Genomic DNA, 22,687 nt, shown 5'->3' on the forward strand with positions numbered 1-22,687 from the left:
GCTCTTCAGGTGTGGACCGGCGCCAGTGGATTCCGTCCTGCTACGTGGTAGTTTGGCCTCTCTAGTGTTGAGTATACCGACCTCACGTTGTTGAGTACTTTTTTCCTGTGAGATTTATGCTGATCCTGTTTTTCTGCTGCTTTGTCCTAGTGCCTCCCTCGAGCCACTGCTACAGCCCTTGCCACCTTCCACAGCCACAACTCTCTGTGCCCAGCGCTCTCAGGAGAGAGCTGTTCACAAGCCGGACTTTCATTCTCAATTACTCCCTCTGTGCAATAAAAACTCTTAAAACTGCTTCCTTGCCTCCGCCTCGCTTTTGGGTCCAGCGAGTACCTTGCTAGTTCTGCCCAGAACTGTAACAGAATCCACTGGCCAAGAAGTATGGATCCAACCTCTCCAGAGGAGTTCAAGGAAGCCCTCACCCACCAAGGCATGCTGCTTGGAAGGCACGACAAGATGCTACAGGGGATTTTGGAGACCCTTCAGGGCCTGCACCTCCAGATCAACCAGCTCACCCCGCAGGCTTCCTCCAGTGAGGTATGAGTGCCCTCTGCTGACAGCAGTCCTGTGCAGCCTGCCCCCCAACCCTCTGGCTCTGTTAGAGAGCCTTTTGTTCCCTCTCCCAAGCCTTTTGCAGGTGATTTAGGAGCTTGTGCTCAGTTTTTGTTAAACTGCTCTCTTGTTTTTGATTTACAACCCTCCAGCTATCCCAGTGATAAAGCTAAGGTAGCGTATGTAATTAATTTACTTCGCGGCCGGGCCGCTAAATGGGCTACTGCCCTTTGGCACAGTTCTTCACCTGTGCTTTCTTCTTTTTCAAGTTTTTCCTCTGAGTTAAGGAGAGTATTTGATCACCCAGTTAGGGGGAGGGAGGCTACCAGGAGACTTTTAGCGTTAACTCAGGGTTCTCAATCTGTTGCTGACTACTCCATAGAATTCCGTATTCTAGCCAGTGAGTGTGGGTGGGACGAGTCAGCCCTGATGGGGGTTTTTGCTAAGGGTCTCTCTGATCAGTTAAAGGATGAGTTGGCCACCAGGGATGAACCAGTCTCCCTGGAGGATTTGATTTCACTTGCCATCAGGATTGATAATAGACTGAGAGAGAGGGTTAGAGAGCGGGGTGCTAGACCTCGAAGACCAGCCCTTCTAGGTGAGCCTGCAGCCCCAGAGATCCCGTCCTCAGCCTCCACGGTCAGGTCACCTAATCCCCAGCCCCCGGAAGAACCCATGCAGCTGGGCAGAGCCCGCCTTCATCCACAGGAGCGCAGGAGGCGCATGAACAACAATTTGTGTATTTACTGTGGCGAGGCTGGCCACTACATCGCCTCCTGTCCTTCATCAGTAAAAGGGTAGGCTCACCGCTGAGAGAGGGGATCACGGTGAGCCAGATCTCTACCCCTGCCAGCTCCATTCCTCGCATGTTGGTACCTGCTCAGATCCTGTGGGGACAGGAGTCCTCTTCTCTTCAGGCTCTTATTGACTCTGGTGCGGATGACAGTTTCATCCATAAAGGACTGGTTCAACAGCTCAGGTTGTCCCGAGTTCCCCTTTCCGAGCCCAAGAGGGTCACCGCCCTGGATGGCCGTCTCCTCGCCACAGTGACTCACCAATCCGAGCCCTTCACCCTCATCATCTCTGGGAACCATAGAGAGACTTTTCAGCCTTTCATTATCCAATCCCCCACTACTCCTCTGATCCTCGGTTACCCCTGGCTGAAACTGCATAACCCCTCCATAGACTGGTCTACCTTATCCATAACAGGCTGGAGCGCTTCCTGCCATGCTAACTGCCTTCAATCTGCCGTCCCTGCTACCAGAGCTCCTCCGTCTTCCTCTCCACCTCCGGACCTGTCTGCTGTTCCTCCCGAGTACCACGATCTCGCGCCAGTCTTCAGTAAGGACCGTGCCCTGTCTTTGCCACCTCACCGCCGGTATGACTGTGCGATCAACCTTCTCCCTGGTTCACCTCTACCCTCCTGTAGACTGTACAATCTCTCTCGCCCTGAGAGACACGCCATGGAGGCGTATATCAAGGACTCGTTGGCCTCTGGATTCATCCGACCCTCCTCTTCCCCTCTCGGAGCTGGATTCTTCTTTGTCAAGAAGAAGGATTCAACCCTGCGACCCTGCATTGACTTCCGGGGCCTCAACGACATAACCATCAAGGATAAGACCCCACTACCCCTTATCGACCCCTCGTTTGAGCCTCTGTGTGAGGCGCGGGTTTTCTCTAAACTGGATCTACGCAACGCCTACCATCTGATCCGCATCCGGGAGGGAGATGAATGGAAGACAGCGTTTAACACACCTCTGGGACATTACGAATACCAAGTAATGCCATTTGGCCTCACCAACGCCCCCGCTGTCTTCCAGACCCTGATGAATGATGTTCTGCGTGACATGCTGAACCGCTTTGTCTTTGTCTATCTGGATGATATACTGATCTTCTCCCGAGATCTTCAGGAACACAAGCAGCATGTCCGTTCTGTCCTCCAGCGTCTCCTTGAGAACAGGCTCTTCGTCAAACCAGAGAAGTGCGAGTTTCACGTTTCCTCTGTGCACTTCCTTGGCTACATCATCGCCCAGGGTAAACTTCAAGCGGACCCGGCTAAGATCCAAGCGGTGGCCGAGTGGCCCCCGCCCTCCACTCGTAAGGAGTTACAGCGCTTTCTGGGATTCGCTAACTTCTACCGGAGGTTCATCCGCAATTTTAGCCTGGTGGCTAGCCCGCTCACCCGTTTAACCTCTACCTCCTCTCCCTTCCTGTGGACCCCTGAGGCTGAGACAGCCTTTAACCAGCTGAAGGCGCTGTTCACCAGTGCACCCATCCTCCGCCATCCTGACCCTTCTCTCCAGCTCATTGTGGAGGTGGATGCTTCGGACACAGGAGCAGGAGCAGTGCTCTCCCAACGGGATTGATCCACCCAAAGGATTCATCCCTGTGCCTTCTTTTCCCGACGCCTCTCTCCAGCAGAGCGCAATTACGACGTGGGCAACAGAGAGTTGCTGGCTGTGGTATGGGCTCTGCAGGAGTGGAGGCACTGGCTGGAGGGGACTGCCGTCCCCTTCATCATATGGACGGATCACCAAAATCTTTCTTACCTTCGCTCAGCCAAGAGATTCAACCCCAGACAAGCTCGGTGGTCCCTTTTTTTGAGCAGGTTTGAGTTCACCCTTTCCTACCGACCTGGCTCCAAGAACACCAAACCTGACGCGCTCTCTCGCCTTCATTCCCCCTCTATGGATTCAGAGGACCCGGATTTTATCCTTCCCTCCTCCTGTTTCGTGGGAGCAGCTCAGTGGGAGATCGAACAGGAGGTTAAAAGAGCCCTCAAGGCCCAACCGGATCCAGGGACAGGACCCAAGGATCGGCAGTTTGTTCCCGAGTCCGCCCGTGCCAAAGTCCTCCAGTGGGGACACTCCTCGAGGCTGGCCTGCCACCCCGGAGTGACCCGCACTCTCGAGTTTCTACAGCAGCGTTTCTGGTGGCCCAACATGAGCAAGGACACACGGGACACATGCTCTGTCTGTGCCAGAGGCAAGGCTTCTCACCACCCGCCTGCTGGTTTGCTGCGCCCCCTCCCTGTGCCTAGTCGACCCTGGTCTCATATCGCCCTGGATTTCATCACTGGTCTGCCCCCCTCTGAAGGTAACACAGTTATACTCACCATTATTGACAGCTTTTCCAAAATGGTTCATTACATTCCCCTGCCCAAGCTCCCTACTGCTCTAGAGACTGCCAACCTTCTTGTCCTCCACGTCTTCAAGCTTCACGGTATCCCAGCTGACATAGTGTCTGACAGAGGACCCCAGTTCATCTCCCAGGTTTGGAAGGATTTCTGCTCTTCGGTGGGCGCAGCAGCCAGCCTCTCCTCGGGATACCACCCTCAAACCAACGGCCAGACAGAGCGGGCCAACCAGAATCTCGAGTCTGCGCTCCGGTGTGTGGCGGCCCAGCATCCTGCCTCTTGGAGCACCTGCCTGCCGTGGATTGAATACTCCCACAACTCCCTCACCAGCTCGGCCACAGGTATGTCCCCCTTCATGGTCTGTAACGGTTTCCAGCCCCCTGTGTTTCCAGAGCAGGAACAGACTGTGGCCGTGCCGTCGGTGAGGGAGCACCACCGTCGTATCAGGACCATCTGGCGGGAGGCGCGGGCGGCGCTCCTCAGAACGGCTGACCGGAATAAGTGTCTGGCTGATGCTCATCGCTCTCCTGCTCCCATGTATCAGCCAGGACAATGAGTGTGGCTTTCCACCCGGGACCTCCCCCTTCTCTCGGATGCACGTAGGCTCTCGCCACGGTTCATCGGACCCTTCCCAGTGGTAAAGGTCATCAACCCCTCCTGTGTCAAGTTGAAATTGCCTGCCTCCCTTCGGATTCACCCCACTTTCCATGTGTCACTAATAAAGCCTGTCTCCTCCAGTGACCTTAGTCCTCCAGCCGTTCCCCCCCCTCCCCCCCGGATCATCGATGACCATCCGGCCTTCTCTGTCTCTCGGATTCTGGACGTCCGTCCCCGGGGGAGGGGATTCCAATTCCTGGTGGACTGGGAGGGCTATGGTCCGGAGGAGAGGTCCTGGATTTCCCGTAAGTTGATCTTGGACCATTCTCTGATTGATGACTTTTACCGTGCCAACCCTGGGAAGCCTGGTAGGACGCCAGGAGGCGTCCGTTGAGGGGGGGGTACTGTGGTGAATCTGCTGCGCTCTGGGAGCGCTCCTCTCCTTCCCCCTCCCCTCCCTGTTCCTCTCTCCCGCGGCTGCAGCCGGCACAGCTGCAGCGGATCTGCAATCAGGCGCCGGCTACTTAAGACGCTCTTCAGGTGTGGACCGGCGCCAGTGGATTCCGTCCTGCTACGTGGTAGTTTGGCCTCTCTAGTGTTGAGTATACCGACCTCACGTTGTTGAGTACTTTTTTCCTGTGAGTTTTATGCTGATCCTGTTTTTCTGCTGCTTTGTCCTAGTGCCTCCCTCGAGCCACTGCTACAGCCCTTGCCACCTTCCACAGCCACAACTCTCTGTGCCCAGCGCTCTCAGGAGAGAGCTGTTCACAAGCCGGACTTTCATTCTCAATTACTCCCTCTGTGCAATAAAAACTCTTAAAACTGCTTCCTTGCCTCTGCCTCGCTTTTGGGTCCAGCGAGTACCTTGCTAGTTCTGCCCAGAACTGTAACAACACCAAACACTCCAGATTCAAATCGGGTACCTGCAGAACGTCACAGTCCAATTGGTCTTCACTATATAAACCAACTCCACCATGTTCTAGCTGCTGAAGCTCTAACAATTTGGCGTGACTGCTGCTGCTGCTGTAACACACACCACGGGGACGACTGTGGAAAGTGAAACCATCGATTTGAACACTGTCCAATGAGGACTGTGCAGTGAGCCACGTTTCTGTGACAGCAATACAGTTAGGCTGTGAATGCTGCGTGCAAGACACCAGATCCACCAAGTGGCGGCTTAAACTTTGAACGTTCATCAGATACACAGAGAAACTGGGTGCATCTGATGAAGGTTTCTGCTGTCCAATCAAAAATGGAGGCATGCCCTCCAAGGCCTCCCTGATGGTGGTCTTGCTGAAAATGGCCTTCTCATTAAAATCCCTGATGATCAGTCCCGACAAAGCCCTGACTCGACTAAGTGCTACATACGCCTGCCCGGGTGCAAACACCTTCTTAAAACAGACCACAGCCTGGTCCACCGTCAACCCCTGAACTTTGTGTACCGTACACGCCCACGCTAACCTAAGAGGAAACTGAACACGCAGACCCCCCCACTTTGTGGCCTTCTCCTGCTCTGGATCAATAGCAGTAGAATCCCTGCATTCTACTGCTGCATGTGCACGCTGTTTCCCTCCTCTGTGAGCCAATTCTAGGATCGTCAAATTTAACATAAACTGTTTGAGGAAACTTGTCTTTCACATTCTTAAACTCAATGTGAGTGACGGTGCCACATGCTCCATTGACCAGACCATCCCCGACATCCACATTCTTACATAACATGACGCGCGCGTTCCTTGCTAAACACAGCCGCTCTTGCAAACACGTGTCTGATGCTGCTCTATGATGCCCGGCCATCTTTTCCAATTTGCCTGTTCTGCTACTGTTTTGGTAGTCCTGAGCATCAATAGTGACATAATCAGGACATGAGGCAAAGAGCTGCTGCAGGTTGTGCTCAGCCACTTGCATATTAGTCGGGAAAATATGCAAGGCTGAGCTCTCCTCGCCGGTCTCGCGTGACTCTAAAATTTGGACGTCCGTTTCAAACAGGGGCGTGTCCTTGGAACGCACTCTCAACCTGTTCAACAACTCGGCAAACACACTGTCCTTCTGCCTGACTACCGTTGTGAGCTCCACTACGCTAAAGTTAGACCACCGATCAACCCCGATGGGACTGCTATACAGAGGCTTCCCTTTAACAGGAGGCAACTGATAGAAGTCACCAACAGCTATCACGCTCACACCGCCAAAAGGGGAAAAGTCGCCTGTCTGCCTAATCTGCCTCAACCTACCATGGACATAAGCCAGCAGAATGTGATCAACCATGCTGATTTCATCGATGATTAGAATTTGGAGGTGACCCAATTCAGCTCTGAGCGAGTTTAGTTTATCTTCACCTAAAGGGGTGTAAGGTAAACTAGCATGTGTTCCAATGCCGAATGTGTGATGAATTGTGGCTGCATTTAAATTGTATGCAGCGATGCCCGTAGGAGCAGTTAACAAAACTGTGACATCGTCTGGTTGGTGACATAGTGCTGACAGCAGCCTCCCTGCCTCATACTGAATGGCCCTGATTAAATGACTCTTCCCCGTGCCTGCTCCACCTGTCACAAACACCTGCAGAGGCTCTGGGTTTTTGCCCATCACCTTCTGCAAACACCAATGTCTCACCCTATAAAAAACAGCTAATTGTGTCTCATTCAGAGACCTAACCAAACACAAACCCTCACTATGAGACATGGTGTTTCTGTTCCTCTCTAACCTAACAACCTGCCTCGCAGCACCCATCAAATCTGGAATATTCTCTAAACCTTCAACTAGCTGCTCTCCCTCTATCTCCTCTGCCTGTTGCTGCCTCCTCTCCTCTAAACACTCGATGCGCTCTGCTTCCTGCTCAGGACACAACTCACCCCACACATCCTCATCAACACCACCAAGCAGCTCAGCAATCTCCTGAGCTCGCTCCAAATCCGGACAATCAAACTCAAATTTGGCCCTATTCTCCTCGACCACGGCCTGCACAGAGTGCACGGAGCCGTCCCTAAACCTGACCTCCCCGACCTCATAGAACTGACTGAAGAACTCAAAGCCCTCAGGTTTTAGCTCAGAGTCAGTTCTGTAAGGAAGGAACAACTGCAACAGACTCTGGAAATGAGCCTCTTCCTGCTTCTCTAAGTTAAAACGCATGTACCGAACCACTGCAAACTGAGATCGTGTTCTCCTCAGGATGAAGCCCAAATTGTTTTTCAGTTTAATAGCATTTTCTGATTTTTCATTGCCGTAGAGAACACGATACTCAGATGCAAACGTCGCCATACACATGTCGCTAAACACGTCATCATCGGGCCTGTTCTTGAACCTGTCCACTATGCTAGTCATCCACATGTCATCTGAGCGAAGATCATGTGATGACGCCCTTTCCTGCAAAACACTGAGAGGTAAACTCATTTTGACTATGTTGCTCCCTGTCGGCACAAAGACAACCTTTCGGGAACATTCCCTCAGATGCATGGACGTTAGCCTATACACTGCCTCCTGGGCGCAGACGTCTCTGTGGTGTAAATATACACTCCCCAGCTTCTTTAAGCTTTCTCTAGCAGAGAGATTTCCTTGTTGGGAAACTTCTTTTTGGGCATTGCTCAATAAAAGGCCAATTTCTCTCTCCGACTTCGTAATGTACGAAATTATGTAAATGACGACTGCGTAGGCGTCAGTGACAAAGCTAAGGTCCATGTTGGCGTTCCAGCACTTCAACAACTTCTTACTGTACTGGTTCACCCAAACACTGTTTACCTCTCTCCTGTAAACTACCTTCGTCTTCTTTTCTAAACGCCGATACGCCTGCTCATAGATGTCCTGACTGATACCCAAACTCGCAAACAACTCATCTAAACTCGCAGGAGGCACCTCATTTTCAAAAGCTTTCTTAACAGCTGTTAAAATGGCCTCCGCTGTTTCTTTGGGCATCTCGTTGTCGTCGTCGAAACACTTACAGATTGGCATGTTTTTTGAAGCAGCTCTCTCCTCTGTGCTATATGCATCTTTCCCGCCACATTTGCATTCTTTTTTATGACAGATAAATGTCCGCTTCGTAGCTGGTTTTGGGAAATTGAAACGACATTTGCTCTTCTTTGACTTTCTACAAGTCTTAGCATGTCGTTTGGAGTGTGTTTGAACCGATGTCACAATGTCCAATAATGTGTCATCGTCAGAGGGCAACTCGCACGAGACATATTTATCTATAAAAGCAACTACCTCCTCATCTGTGTTCTTACAAATTTTGGGGGCGCCCTCGATCCAAAACAAACAGTGAACATGAGGAGAACCGCGCTGCTGAAACTCGACCCTATGAAAGTGATCGGCGATTTTGCCAATTGGTTCAGCAGGAGACATGAGAACTGCTTTCAAAAAACAATGCCATCTGTAATCAAACATCCTCGCAGCCGTCACCGGATTACGACGCAACAACTGACACCTGTCTGCCCACTCCAAATCCTCTACCGTCTGCGATCTGCCTTCCTGCCTCAGGATGCTGGTCAGCAGATTCTGCCAGCGCATATCAGCAGACGAAAAGGAACGAAACCACGTCGGGATCCCTAACTGACGAACGCAAGCCATCACTTCCTTCTGAACAGTCTGCCAAAATGCCGGAGTCCCCCTAATTGGTCTCAGGAACTTAAACCCATCATCAAACTCTAACAACTGCTTTAAAGCCTCCTCATCCTTCAACATACCCTGTGTGATTCGCTGAGACCTCTGACCTACTTTACCCTTACGCAACGCCACAGAAACGTTCGACACTACCTGATCTAACTCCGACATGTACTGCGCAAAAAAGATGTACTCTACATTACGTGCAAAACGACCGTCCGCATGCATAATCCTATTGTTGAAATAACGCGTAAGCGACAGGTGAGCCGATCGAGTGTCGTGAAAGGTCTTATTACCCCGAGGAAACAACACTGGAAAACATTTAGCCTCATTCGTTTGGTCAGAAAGCATCTTCACTGGACAATTTCCCTCTGCAGGCGCAATATTGACTATATCCTCAAAATACTGATCTAATGCTTCCTGACCAATATCAACAGGCATAAGACAAGTGTCCTGAAACATGCAGTGCTGCTGCCTGTCATGTAACATTTCATCTTGTATTATGTCTGAAGCTTCCTCCACATCTGCCTCAACAAACTCAGCCTGTGCTCTAACCTGATCAGCTCCCTGAGCACTAACCTCACCCTCTTCAACACCCTGTTGTACAATGTCCTGATCTACAACAGCCTCATCTTCACTAGACTCTGCTTCTTCCCTCTCTTCATCCTCTATCCTACAAAACTCATTAACCCAGTCCTCATTGAACTCTATATCTGCATAAAGGGCATTCGACCTCTTTAAATAATCTAGCGCCTGTCTTACACGCAAAGTATCTACAAACTGATACTCATAATACCCTTTATATGTCAGTTTACGCTTCAGCTTAACCTGCACTAACGACCCCTCCATAGTGGACCGGGGCAACACACGAGTCGACTGCACGATGTCGGCTGGAACACACGTCACAGGTCCATGTACTCCGTTCTGCCCCCCTTTCGGCAGTGCCAACATCTTCATAAATGGAATATGTAACGCAATTAAATGCTGTTCTAAACTATTCAGGCATCCCAGTTCAGGAGGAATGGGATCCAGCTCCAGGTTATTGATCCAGCATTCAGCTGGCATCTCACCTTTAAAAATCTTACCCTGACAGGAGTGACAAATCCACAGCTGACCCCTAGAAACTGCCAATTGGCACGGCACAACACACTCACTGCTACACTGATGCAGGAAACACTCACTGATACACTCCTCAGCAAGTTCAGCTGTTCTGCTGGTTCTGCTGTAAGTGTCCCTGTCACAACTAACGACCTGATTTCTAAACAACAACCTGTGACAAACACAGCAGACAAAATCAGGTCCATCTCTAACCTGCTCCAAAAACTGATTCATAACAAAACCAAAGTCTTTAGACTCCTCTGTTTCCTGCTCAGCCTCACACGACCAATAACTTTCCACCTGTGCTCTAAACTACCATACTGACGCTTACTAAATTTTCTACTCCTAGCTTTAACTTTCTCCCTATGCTCCACACTGCCCCTATATTGTGCCCTAAGCTTGGCTTTAACTTCCTCCCTATGCTTCATATTTTCTTTATATTTACTAACACTAAAAACTTTTACCTTCTCTCGATGCTCAGCACTATCTCTATATTTAGCTACACTGGATGCTTTAGCCCTATCCCTGTGTGGCACATCTTCACTATACTTTTCAACTCTCTTAAACTTTTTCTCTTCCCTAAAAATCTCATTTTCCTGATATTTCTCTCTTAACCTCAACTGACATCTCTCCATAAGCAACTTATTTTTTTTCCTTTGTGTCCACTCCCTACGGTTTTTATACAGCGATTTAACCGACCACCTACCCGACTCTACTTTCTTAGCACCCTCTACAGCATCCTCTTCAACATCTAAACCTAGATCTGAAACTTCCATTTCATCACTGCACCAAAGTGCTGGTTCCTCCCTAGCAACGACACCTTCCTGACATCTAGCCCTAAAGCTGTAACCTGACACCTCACTGACTTTACAATAACCATAACAACTCTGCAGTCCAGGCTCATGAACACAAACCACATTCTCAAAATGACTCCCTGAGACATTCTCTAAATAAATGCACTCTGCCGACAAACACCTACCACTACAGCTGTACTTTAGCCAACGACCATCATAAAATGTACAAACACTAACGCCTAACATATCTGCTGTAGCCTGAATTTCCACCTCTGAGGCCCAAGAATTAACACTTGCCATCCTGGAATGCTGAATGTACTCAGACACTGACGAGTACTCACCCCTAATCAAACTAGAGTAATGACAAGCATTCCGCTGGAGATGTTTACAAACCGCAAGCCTAATCCTACGATGGTGCTTCTGAGAACCACTCACAGCCTGAGAGATGGCTCTGAAGAAGCAGTTACCATCGGCCACGATCCTCTCATTTCTACAAGGAACCCCTAATAAACCAACACCCGTGGATGCTGGTCCACCGATCTTCACAAACTCTAAGTTAAAACTATTGCACACAGCCTTGCAGACATCTACACTAAGAGGACGGAAGACTAGCTCTGCATTTTTAACAGTATCTACAAACTCTACATCTAAATTAGCCTCACAAACATCAAAACGCTTGGATTTCTTTGACACACGAGGGCCAGAAGAAATCTTACGCTTCTCTGCTGCTGAGACACTGCTAACTTCGCTAGCTAAAGACACCCCTGACGACGCTGGACTGGCATCTACACTAACACAAACCTCAGGCTCGCAACTGCCTTCAGAAACCACATCACTTAACCTGCACTCACTGACTACACTAGACTCTGGTGTTGGAGCAGTGTTCACCTCAGTGACCCGCCTCTCCACGGAAACACCAGACAGCACCGGACTGACATCTGCATACGCACTAAGACCAAGCGGAGGGAAATCTTCATCGTACCTAAAACGAAAGCCAGATGGCCTTGATTTCTTCAACCAACAAGTGTCAGAAGAAATGCCCCACTTACTGCCACCGGTAACGCTCGGTCCTGCCGGTGAGCCGCCGCTCAACACACTGGCATAAGACCGCAGAGAAACGCCTGACAGTGCTGGACTAACATCTGAACTGACACAACGCTCAGACACAACACTACACTCTGGTGCTGGAGCAGCAGTCACCCCTGTGACCCTACCCTCCACAGAAACACCAGGCAGCACTGGACTTGCACCCACATGGACAGTGATGCCACACAGTTCAAAGTGCTTCTCCCTCGAACTGAGACTGTCGGCCAAGCAACAGATGTAGTGGTGCAGGTCATCCAGGCACGCAAAATGCAAAACCACGCTTGTACCGTTAAAGTGTAACAAGCCCTCGTTACCACGTGAGTGACTGTCCACTACAGCGAACCGTCCGTCCTCACAGATGATGGCAGAAGTGTTGCCACACATGGTCAGAAGACATGTGCGGTACTGACCCAAGATCCTGTTTAGTCCGTCACGCAAACTGATGAACACACCGCTGTCGATGTGTTCACCCTCGGTCACGCCGACATCACCAAATGCTGAGTTGCCAAAAACAAAGCGAACTACTGCATCATCGATCATCAACCGCTGAGGCAAATCTGGGACAGAGAGCAGATTTGTCTCGTGGTTGAAGATGCCTCGATCGCGCAAATTACTGTACAACTCATCGCCGCAAATCACCGCGTGATCAAGCTGACGTCTGTCCCAGGAAAAAACACTGCTCAGCATGTGTTTGGCTAAGCTGACCAAAGCTATAGCCATACACTGCTGTCCTCCGTAAAAAAAGCGCTCGTCAGCCTGATGAAATGACCCGCGCACAACCCTGACTGGCCTCCCAGCTCTGCTAGCCTCTGCTGCTACATCACTACTGTCACAATCTAACCCAGCATCAGAAACACAAGCAGAAGAAAAAAAGTGGTCCTTAGCTTTGCTGATCTTCCGTGGCCTCTGGGTTCCCTCGGCGACAGCAGGGCACGGCGCAGCCACCTCCTCCACGACGACCTCCGGGACCACGGACTCCTGGGCTGCTGCCTCCGCCTGACACAAATCAAAAATTCAGTTTAACTGCATGACAAACCAGGGGGAAAACTGCAGGTGTAAAAACAATTAGTCACATAATATGTTTAGACAAAAACGCACCTGGCGCTGGACCGGACTGGGCCGGAGGCAGACACGGTCTCCTGGGCAGGTGAAGGTGTTGCCGCCACCTATAAAGAACAGGAAAACATGGAAAAAAAAAAAAAAGATCAAGATGCAACTCTTATCAAAACATATATCACACCGCATTGGTCACTCTTCAAAACCAGCAAAAAATAAAATAAAAACACACCTGCCGCTTTCCTCCACTGCGCTTCCTGGCAACACCTCGTGGCCGACGCTTCGCACGCGAAGCCTAGAGGAAGAAAAACAAACCTTTATAACAGCTGTTTACCACTTGTGTTATCAATTATTTGGTCATATGGCTTGTGTGCACTTTACCTGGCCAGCTGGTGGCTCAGCGATGCAGCCGGAGCCAGAAGAAGGACTGACCTTCTCCATGGCATCCAACATGTCACCGCTGAACCACACAGGGTTGGGCGGGATGACAGGCCGAACCACAGCAGGTGTTCCGGCCTTCAAAACAAAAAACAAACATTGTTTTAAAAAAAACTTCACATGCAGGCTTTGCACAAACTTCTACACACTCAATCAGAAAAACACTTTACCTTGTCCTCCTTTCCAACCACAGTCCACTCCCAGGGGTCGCTGTGACGGGTCACGGGGAGGTGACCTGTCACAACTAGCCTGGGAGACACCGTGGCACGCGGCGATGTCCGGCGGGACACCGCGGGCGTGGGCGAGCCAACACAAGGAAAAAGGCCGACACAGCGTAGCTATATCTACAACCTTAAAGCACATATCACACCAAGTAAAAGTTTTTCAACATATATTTAAAATGCACCAAAAAAAAAGGAACAGGAGAGCAAAGGAGCACACAGCCAAGGAATTTGCAAATTAATACCATTTCAGAGAAATCAAGAAAATTGTTGGGGGAAAAAGCCACAAAAAATGCACGCAAATCTTATCTACACATTTAGATCATGCCAGAAATGCCACAAAACACAACATTAAAGGACCCAATCACTTTTATCACTCACACATTATGGATCTTTAACCCTTACAAAATGCCAGTGAGCTCTGGCCTGCTAACCAGGACGGATACACAACTGATTAACAGCTTAAACTTAGATGAACAAGCCACATAATGTGGCTAAAAAGTAGCTTTCACAGAAAAAATAGGCCAACATAGTAGAGCTATATCTACAACCTGAAAGCCCATATCACACCAAGTAATAATCTTGAAAATGTATTCAAATGCACCAAAAAGCACAATAGAGCATAAAATCACACAGCCAAGGAATTTGCAAATATCTACCATTTAAAAGCAAGCAAGATTATTGTAGGAAAATAAAAGGCCACAAAAAAATGCATGCAAATCTAATTTACACATTTAGATCATGCCAGGAATGCCAAAAAAACACAACATTAAAGCACCCAAACAATCACTTTAATCACTCACACATTATGGATCTTTAACCCTTACAAAATGCCAGTGAGCTCTGGCAAGCTAACCAGGACGGATACACAACTGGTTAACAGCTTAAACTAAGATGAACAAGCTACATAATTTGGCCAACAAGTAGCTATCACAGGGAAAAAGGCTGGCGTGGAATAGCTATATCTAAAACCTTTAAGCACATATCACACCAAGTAACTACTTCAACATATATTTAAAATGAACCAAAAAGCACAGGAGAGCACTGAAAAGCACAAATTTTGGAAATCTTCAAATCAATTTCATTTAAGAGTAGGCAAGGTTATAGTAGGAGAAAAAGACCATCAAAAATGCATGCACATGTTATCTACACATTATAAGCATGCCAGGAATGCAACAAAACACAACTTTAAAAGTCCCAAACAATCACTTTAATCACTCACACATTATGGATCTATAACCCTCACAAAATGCCAGTCGGCTCTCGCCTGCTAACCAGGACAGATACACAACTAATCAATAACTTGGACAAAAAACAACATAGGCAGACAAACCTCACACACACAATAAGTCTTTTCTCTCAGCATGACCCAAAAAAGGAGCAAAAAGCTACAGCTAACAAGTAGCTTTCACAGAAAAAAAAAAGGCTGACGCAGCATAGCTATATCTAAAACCTTAAAGCACATATCACACCAAGTAATAATCTTCAAAATGAATTCAAGATGCACCAAAAAAGCTCAGGAGAGTACAGTAGAGCGCACAGCTAAGGAATCTTTAAACAATACCATTAAAGAGTAATCAAGATTATTGTAGGAAAATAAAAAGCCATCAAAAATGCCGATTTAATCTACACATTAAGATCAAGCCAGGAATGCCACAAAACACAACTTTAAAAGTCCTAAACAATCACTTTAATCACTCACACATCACGGATCAAAACTTCAACAAAATGCCACTAAGCTCTGGCCTGCTAACCAGGACACATACACAACTGATCAACAGCTCAAGCTAAGATTTAAAACAAAGGCAGACAAACCTCACACACACAATCACACAATTAGTCTGTTCTCTTAGCATGACCCAAAAAAGGAGCAAAAAGCTCCAGCTAACGTGGCTAACAAGAAGCTCTCACAGAAAAAAAAGGCTGACGCAGCATAGCTATATCTAAAACCTTAAAGCACATATCACACTTAGTAACAATATTTAATATGTATTCAAAATGCCCCAATAAAAAACACTGGAGAGCATAAGATTGCACAGCCAAGAAATTTGCAAATCAATTCCATTTAAGAGTAATCAAGATTATAGTAGAAGAAAAAAAGCCATCAAAAATTGCATGTGCCAGTAAGCTCTGGCCTGCTAACCAGGACAGATACACAACTGATCAACAGCTCAAGCTAAGATTTAAAACAAAGGCGGACAAACCTCACACACACACCACAAGTCTTTTCTCTCAGCATGACTTAAAAAAAACAGCCAAAAGCTCCAGCTAACGTGGCTAACAAGAAGCTAACACAGGGAAAAAGGCAGACACATCATAGCTTTGTCTTAAACCTAAAGGCACATATCACACTTAGTAATAAACTTCAAAATATTTTTTAAAATGCACCAATAAAAAACACTGGAGAGCATAAGATTACACAGCCAAGAAATTTGCAAATCAATACCATTTAAGAGTAATCAAGATTATAGTAGAAGAAAAAAAGCCATCAAAAAATGCATGTGCCAGTAAGCTCTGGCCTGCTAACCAGGACAGATACACATCTGATCAACAGCTCAAGCTAAGATTTAAAACAAAGGCGGACAAACCTCACACACACACACTCACACAATAAGTCTTTTCTCTCAGCATGACTTAAAAAAACTGCCAAAAGCTCCAGCTAACGTGGCTAACAAGAAGCTAACACAGGGAAAAAGGCTGACACATCATAGCTTTGTCTTAAACCTAAAAGCACATATCACACTTAGTAATAATCTTCAAAATATTTTTTAAAATGCACCAATCAAAAGCACAGGAGAGCATAAGATCACACAGCCAAGAAATTTGCAAATCAATACCATTTAAGAGTAATCAAGATAATAGTAGAAGAAATGAAGCCATCAAAAATGCATGCACATGTAATCAAAATGTTACTTTTTGTCAGAATTACCCAAAAAAAGAGCAAAAATATATAGGCAACATGGCTAACAAGTAGCTTTTACAGAAAAAAAAGGCTGACACAGCGCAGCTATATCTAAAACCCTAGAGCACATGTCACACCAAGTAATAACCTTCAAAATGCACCAAAAAAAGCACAGGACAGTATAAGATCACACAGCAAAGAAAATTTCAAATCAATACTATTTCAGAGTAATCAAGATTATTATGATAAAGAGCCACAAAAAATGCATGCATATGTCATCTACACAATAAGATCATGCCAGGAATGCCACAAAGCACAACTTTAGAAGACCCAAACAATCAATTAAATCACACACACACACATTATGGATCTTTAACCCTCACAAAATGCCAGTATGCTCTGGCCTGCTACCCAGGACGGATACACAACTGATCAACAGCTCAAGTTAAGATTTAAAACAAAGGCAGAAAAACCTCACACACACAATCACACAACAAGTCTTTTCTCTTAGCATGACCCAAAAAAGGAGCAAAAAGCTACAGCTGACGTGGCTAACAAGTAGCTTTCACAGGGAAAAAGGCTGACATGGAATAGCTTTATCTAAAATTCTAAAGCACATATAACACCAAGTAATAACCTTCAACATAAATTTAAAATGCACCAAAAAGTACAGGAGAGTACTGAAGAGCATGCAGCTAAGGAATCTCAAAAACAATTCCATTTAAGAGTAAGTAAGATAATAGTAGGAAAAAAAGCCATCAAGATGCATGCAAATCTAATCTACACATTAACAGCATGCCAGGAATGCCACAAAACACAACTTTAAAAGTCCCAAACAATCACTTTAATCACTCACACATTATGGATCTATAACCCTCACAAAATGCCAGTCGGCTCTCGCCTGCTAACCAGGACAGATACACAACTGATCAACAACTTGAACTGGGATAAACAACAACTTAGGCAGACAAACCTCTCTCACACACACACTCTCACACAAAAAGTCTATTCTCCAGGCATGACCCAAAAAAGGAGCAAAAAGCTACAGCTAACGTGGCTAACAAGTAGCTTTCACAGAAAAAAAAGGCTGACGCAGCATAGCTATATCTAAAACCTTAAAGCACATATCACACCAAGTAATAACCTTCAAAATGAATTCAAGATGCACCAAAAAAGCTCAGGAGAGTACAGTAGAGCGCACAGCTAAGGAATCTTCAAACGATACCATTAAAGAGTAATCAAGATTATTGTAGGAAAATAAAAAGCCATCAAAAATGCCGATTTAATCTACACATTAAGGTCAAGCCAGGAATGCCACAAAACACAACTTTAAAAGTCCCAAACACTCACTTTAATCACTCACACATTATGGATCTATAACCCTCACAAAATGCCACTAAGCTCTGGCCTGCTAACCAGGACAGATACACAACTGATCAACAGCTCAAGCTAAGATTTAAAACAAAGGCAGACAAACCTCACACACAAACTCACACAATAAGTCTTTCTCTCAGCATGACCCAAAAAAGGAGAAAAAAGCTCCAGCTAACGTGGCTAACAAGTAGCTTTCACAAAAAAAAAAAGGCTGACACAGCGCAGCTATATCTAAAACCTTAAAGCACACATCACACCAAGTAATAATCTTCAAAATGTATTCAAAATGCCCCAATAAAAAGCACAGGAGAGCATAAGATTACACAGCCAAGAAATTTGCAAATCAATACCATTTAAGAGTAATCAAGATTATTGTGGGAGAAAAAAAAGCCACAAAAACAGCATGCTGTCATTTTCTAAACACAAATGCTGAGTGTTGAATTTCAGAGCCCATAACCTCTAACTCTAGGGGAAACAGTCCTATTAATGACCTCTGTCCGCTGAATAAAAATGTGAAAAAGCAGGACAAAGAAGACAATACTTCCACATTTAAAAATTTTAAGTTTGAATGTAAACAAACAGAGCCCTAGCCTTCCCTCTGATGGTGCGGCCACACCAAACGCGAACACGCAAATTTATTCGCGCGAATGAAATTAATCGCGCCGCGTAAACGCTCGAGTCTCGCCGCTGGACTTTTTTGACAAGCTGAGGCGCGAACACGCGAATGCGCGGTACTGCGCATGCGGAGTAGAGAGTCCGCTTGATTGACTTCACAATCATGGATGAGGTAAATGTGTTAGCTGCTTCGTATCTGCTTCGGAGATCCCAGGTGCGTCGTCGGGCCAAACGTCGACGTTTTTGGGTTCACCCGATCCTGCGGAGACGCCTGCAGCACGGTGAGTTTCATCACCTTGTGCAGGAACTCCGGCTGGATGATGGCCGCTTTCAGCGGTACTTCAGGCTGACCAGGGCTCAGTTTGATGTCCTGCTGGCGAGGGTGGGCGCCAGGGTCTCCAGGATGGACACCAACTACAGACGGGCTATTCCTGCTGCTGAGCGTCTGTCCATCTGTCTCCGGTGAGTGGCATTTTATTCTCGTGTCAAAATAACCCTTGTGTCATGATTATTAACGCCGATATATTGTCTTTTCAGCTGAAAAAGTTTCGGGTTTTTATGTCAACGTACAGACTTGTTTACTTTTGTGTAGCCATAGTTATATTATTCTCAACTGTTTCGACATAACGGCAAACTCAGGCCGCAGCTATATTGTAAACAAAGAGCTGCAGACTAGCTGCTCTCTTTCTCTCTCTTGTCTTTTCTCTTTTCTCGCTTTCTTTTTCTCTTTCTCTGTCTGATTGGTTGACGCACGATGTCTCAGCATGCTCAGGTAGAAACGATGTAATTGCGCATACGTGAGGTAAAAGGAATTTCATAAGTCGTTTAGAGAACCGTGTCTGTTGTGAAAATACTAAAATTTCATGGTAAAAAACTTTGAATAAAAGCCCCATTTGAGTTGTCTGACAGAGTAAAGTTTGGACAATAATTTGGGTGCATGTTATATTTGAGAAACTGCAGTATGACATGTACTATAGGCCTAGATCTATTTGATTATAGCAGTGTATTATCATTATAATTATTGTTATTATAACTAATTTCTATTCAGCATAAATACAGGAATATTTTCACCTGTTGTTATCAATAACAAAGTAGAATTAAATGCAGATTCTGTACTCCCCAACATTTACTTCGGTTCAGCTAAATTTCATGTTTTCATGTTTTTTGCAGTTTCCTGGCCACTGGGGACTCTTTCAGGACCATCGCCAACAGTTTCCGTGTTGGGACCTCCACCGCCTCCATCATCGTGTCAGATGTGGCCTCTGCAATCTGGGATGTCCTTGTGGAGGATTACATGGCTGTGCCTACCGCAGAGGATTGGCGTTGTATTGCAGAGGGGTTTCAGGAGCGGTGGAATTTCCCTCTGTGCTGCGGTGCTGTTGATGGCAAACATGTTGTCCTGAGAGCTCCACGAAACTCAGGATCCATGTTCCACAACTATAAGGGGACGTTCTCCATTGTCCTCCTTGCTGTTGTGGACGCCCAGCGCTGCTTCAGGGTCATTGATGTCGGGGGCTACGGCAGGACCAGTGATGGTGGCATCCTGGCTAACTCAGCCTTTGGTCGTGCACTCCGTAACGGCACCCTCCAACTGCCTGCTGACCGGCTTTTACCAGGAGCTGAGCACAGGGGACCACAGCCGCATGTGTTCGTCGGGGATGAGGCCTTTCCACTTAGGAAGAACCTCATGAGACCATTTCCTGGGCGCACACTTCCCAGGGACCGGCGGGTCTACAATTACCGTCTGTCCCGGGCACGGCTGGTGGTGGAGAACGCCTTTGGGATCCTTGCATCCCAGTGGAGGATGTACTGGCGTCCTATGGAGCTCCAGCCCGAGTTTGTGGAGAAGTGTGTCAAGGCCACCTGTGTCCTGCACAACTTCATCCAAAAGTCCAACTCAGCGTCTGCGATCAGAGGCCCCCCAGATGGTGATGTGGAGCCCCTGCCAGGTCTGGGAAGAGTGGCTGTGAACAACTCCGCCAGGGAAGCCATCAGGGTTCGGGAGACCTTTGCAGCCTACTTCTCTGCAGAGGGAGCGGTCCCGTGGCAGAACAATGTCTAGTGTGCAAGCACCCCCAAAACGGCTCTTTTAAGAGCCACCTACACTTTACTACTGAGCAAATGTCCTGCAACATAAATTTAATGTTGTTACGTTTATATTAAAGTTTTCTACACAGCTGAGGCCTACAGAATACAGCACACAATGTTCTGTGTGTGCAACAAATGTATGAAACCAGAGATATGTTTGTGTAGGAAAGAGAAGACAAAATATTGCTGGGTTCGATTTTTTTTGTATTTAAATATAAAATATAAAATATAAAATATAATAATATAATTAATATAAAATATAATTAAACAGGGAAATCAACTAAAACACACAAACAAATTTAATATAAAAAAAAGGTATATACAAATAATTACAAAGAATAAATTTATAAAAAACATTGAAGATAATTTAAAAAAAATACGACGTATCTGCTCTACAGAGACTGGAAAAGGAGCAGGCTTGGGTGAAGGGCGCTAAACTTAAAACCTCAGGGACACCAACAGAAAGCCTGGTTCCTTTTCTGCAGAGATTTTTGCCCCGTGTTCTAAAAATTTTTTTTTAAGGATCCAATGGTTCCAAATTGAGCACAACTGTGCTGGCCTCAAAGACCAATTTATAAATTTGGAATTTCACATATTCCTTTTGTTGGGGCGGCAACCTCTGCAGAGAAGGAAGCAGGCCGAGGAGGAACATTTCATCCTCCGAGGGAGGGGGACGAGGAGGCACAGGTGGGGCAGGAGGGGCTTGGGCCTGCCGCTGGAGGGCCTGGAGCAGCAGGGCCCTGAGCTGCCGGTCTTCTGCATCCTCCGCCACTCTCTTTCTTTTCCTCCTCGTCACTGTGTGAAACACAAAAAGGTTGTATTTGGTAACATGAACTGCTGTTTTTTCAAAATATTAAAATGAATAACTAAGCCTCTTTTAACAGTATCAAAAGTATCTTTAGTTTGAAACTCTGGTGTGACACATCAAACACCCTCACTGCAACCACAGAACCCAGTAATAAGTACACAAGGTAAACTAATGTAAAACAATTACTGTGATTTTAGTGCAGGTTAAACCTCTATGTGGTGAACTTTGGTTAACAATATAAAGTAGAATGTTTTACATATCTAATTGCTTTTATTGTTGTCTTACAATATTTGTAACATCTAAATAAATGCAATCCTCAAAGTGTATACAGTTTGGTGCATAAACAAGTAATAAATCATTCTATCGTGCTCACTTTTTTTCATCCCATAACTCATTACGGTCAAAAAAATGACCCCCGTAACCTTTTGGGTAGGCACATAAGAACAGGGTGAACATAGAGAAGGTGATTACAAGAAAAGTAGGTGAGTTTAGAATGATAATTGTTTCAAATTGTTTGCATATGATATTAAGTATTAATTTATTATGTTCTTATTTATTACTCATAACAACACTGTTATTTCTTTAATTTATTTACTTATTATTTCTACTGAAAGTAACTAAGAAAGGTATGTTTCACAGGGAAAAAAAATACAAAAAGCATACACATACCGTTGGATGCTCTCCCTCCCACAGGAGCAGGGGCAGCAGCTGGGCCAGAAGAGGGGCCAGGAGGGTCAGGAGGAGGAGAGGCAGCAGGAGTGCCTTCAGCATCACTGCTGTAGGGAGAGTCCTGTGGCAGGTGGTCTGTAGTGATGACATGGGTGACTTTAGTTATGTGTTTACATTTTAATTATCTCAATCACTCAAGCTTGCTCTGGTAATTGCAGCACATCAGGAATTAAACAAATACACCCATATTCTTACGGCATACAGTTCCAGCCATATCTAGTAATCAATACCTGGCTTCCACAACCATTTAATGCAGAAAATCCCTCATGTAAAGAAATAAAACAAGAAATGACTTTAATTTCAGGGTTTGGGATGTGTTTACATACATCAAATTAAGGTACTTTTAAATTGTATTAGTCCCTTTTGAAATACTAGGCTGTGAAAAGAAATCCACTGACACAGATATCTCAAAAATAAGCTGGCAATACTTTATGTGTGTGCATATTCATCTCTCAACAAACCTCTACACTCAATCCCTGAGGGGCCTGCTGCCTCTCCCTGGTTATCCACCTCCACTGGCCCTGCCTGGCTGTTCCCTGGGACCTCATCCTCGACCCCTCGACCCATGTTCCCTGAGGTCTCCCTGGGGGTAATAAAGGGGTCGAG

At 46.4% G+C, this 22,687-nt stretch overlaps 2 protein-coding genes across 2 annotated transcripts; one reads left to right on the forward strand and one right to left on the reverse strand.

The window, feature by feature from the left end:
* Window positions 1-5,655: 5,655 nt before the first annotated feature.
* On the reverse strand, window positions 5,656-18,621 carry LOC141798996 (uncharacterized). The gene is given in 7 exon segments (XM_074681006.1): window positions 5,656-10,230; window positions 10,233-12,846; window positions 12,966-13,016; window positions 13,139-13,201; window positions 13,288-13,422; window positions 13,515-13,682; window positions 18,577-18,621. Coding segments are annotated over 7 exon segments (7,503 nt in total). The 3' UTR covers window positions 5,656-5,803.
* On the forward strand, window positions 18,620-20,518 carry LOC141798997 (uncharacterized). Its single transcript, XM_074681008.1, has 2 exons — window positions 18,620-18,918; window positions 19,627-20,518. The coding sequence occupies exons 1-2, from the start codon at window positions 18,620-18,622 to the stop codon at window positions 20,516-20,518; spliced, it is 1,191 nt and encodes a 396-aa protein (XP_074537109.1).
* The last annotated feature ends 2,169 nt before the right edge of the window (window positions 20,519-22,687 follow it).

Source organism: Halichoeres trimaculatus, unplaced genomic scaffold (genome assembly GCF_033239565.1).
Source record: "Halichoeres trimaculatus isolate MK-OKI-2021-1 unplaced genomic scaffold, fHalTri1.1 fHalTri1_scaffold_11, whole genome shotgun sequence".
NCBI classification, from domain to species: domain Eukaryota; kingdom Metazoa; phylum Chordata; class Actinopteri; order Labriformes; family Labridae; genus Halichoeres; species Halichoeres trimaculatus.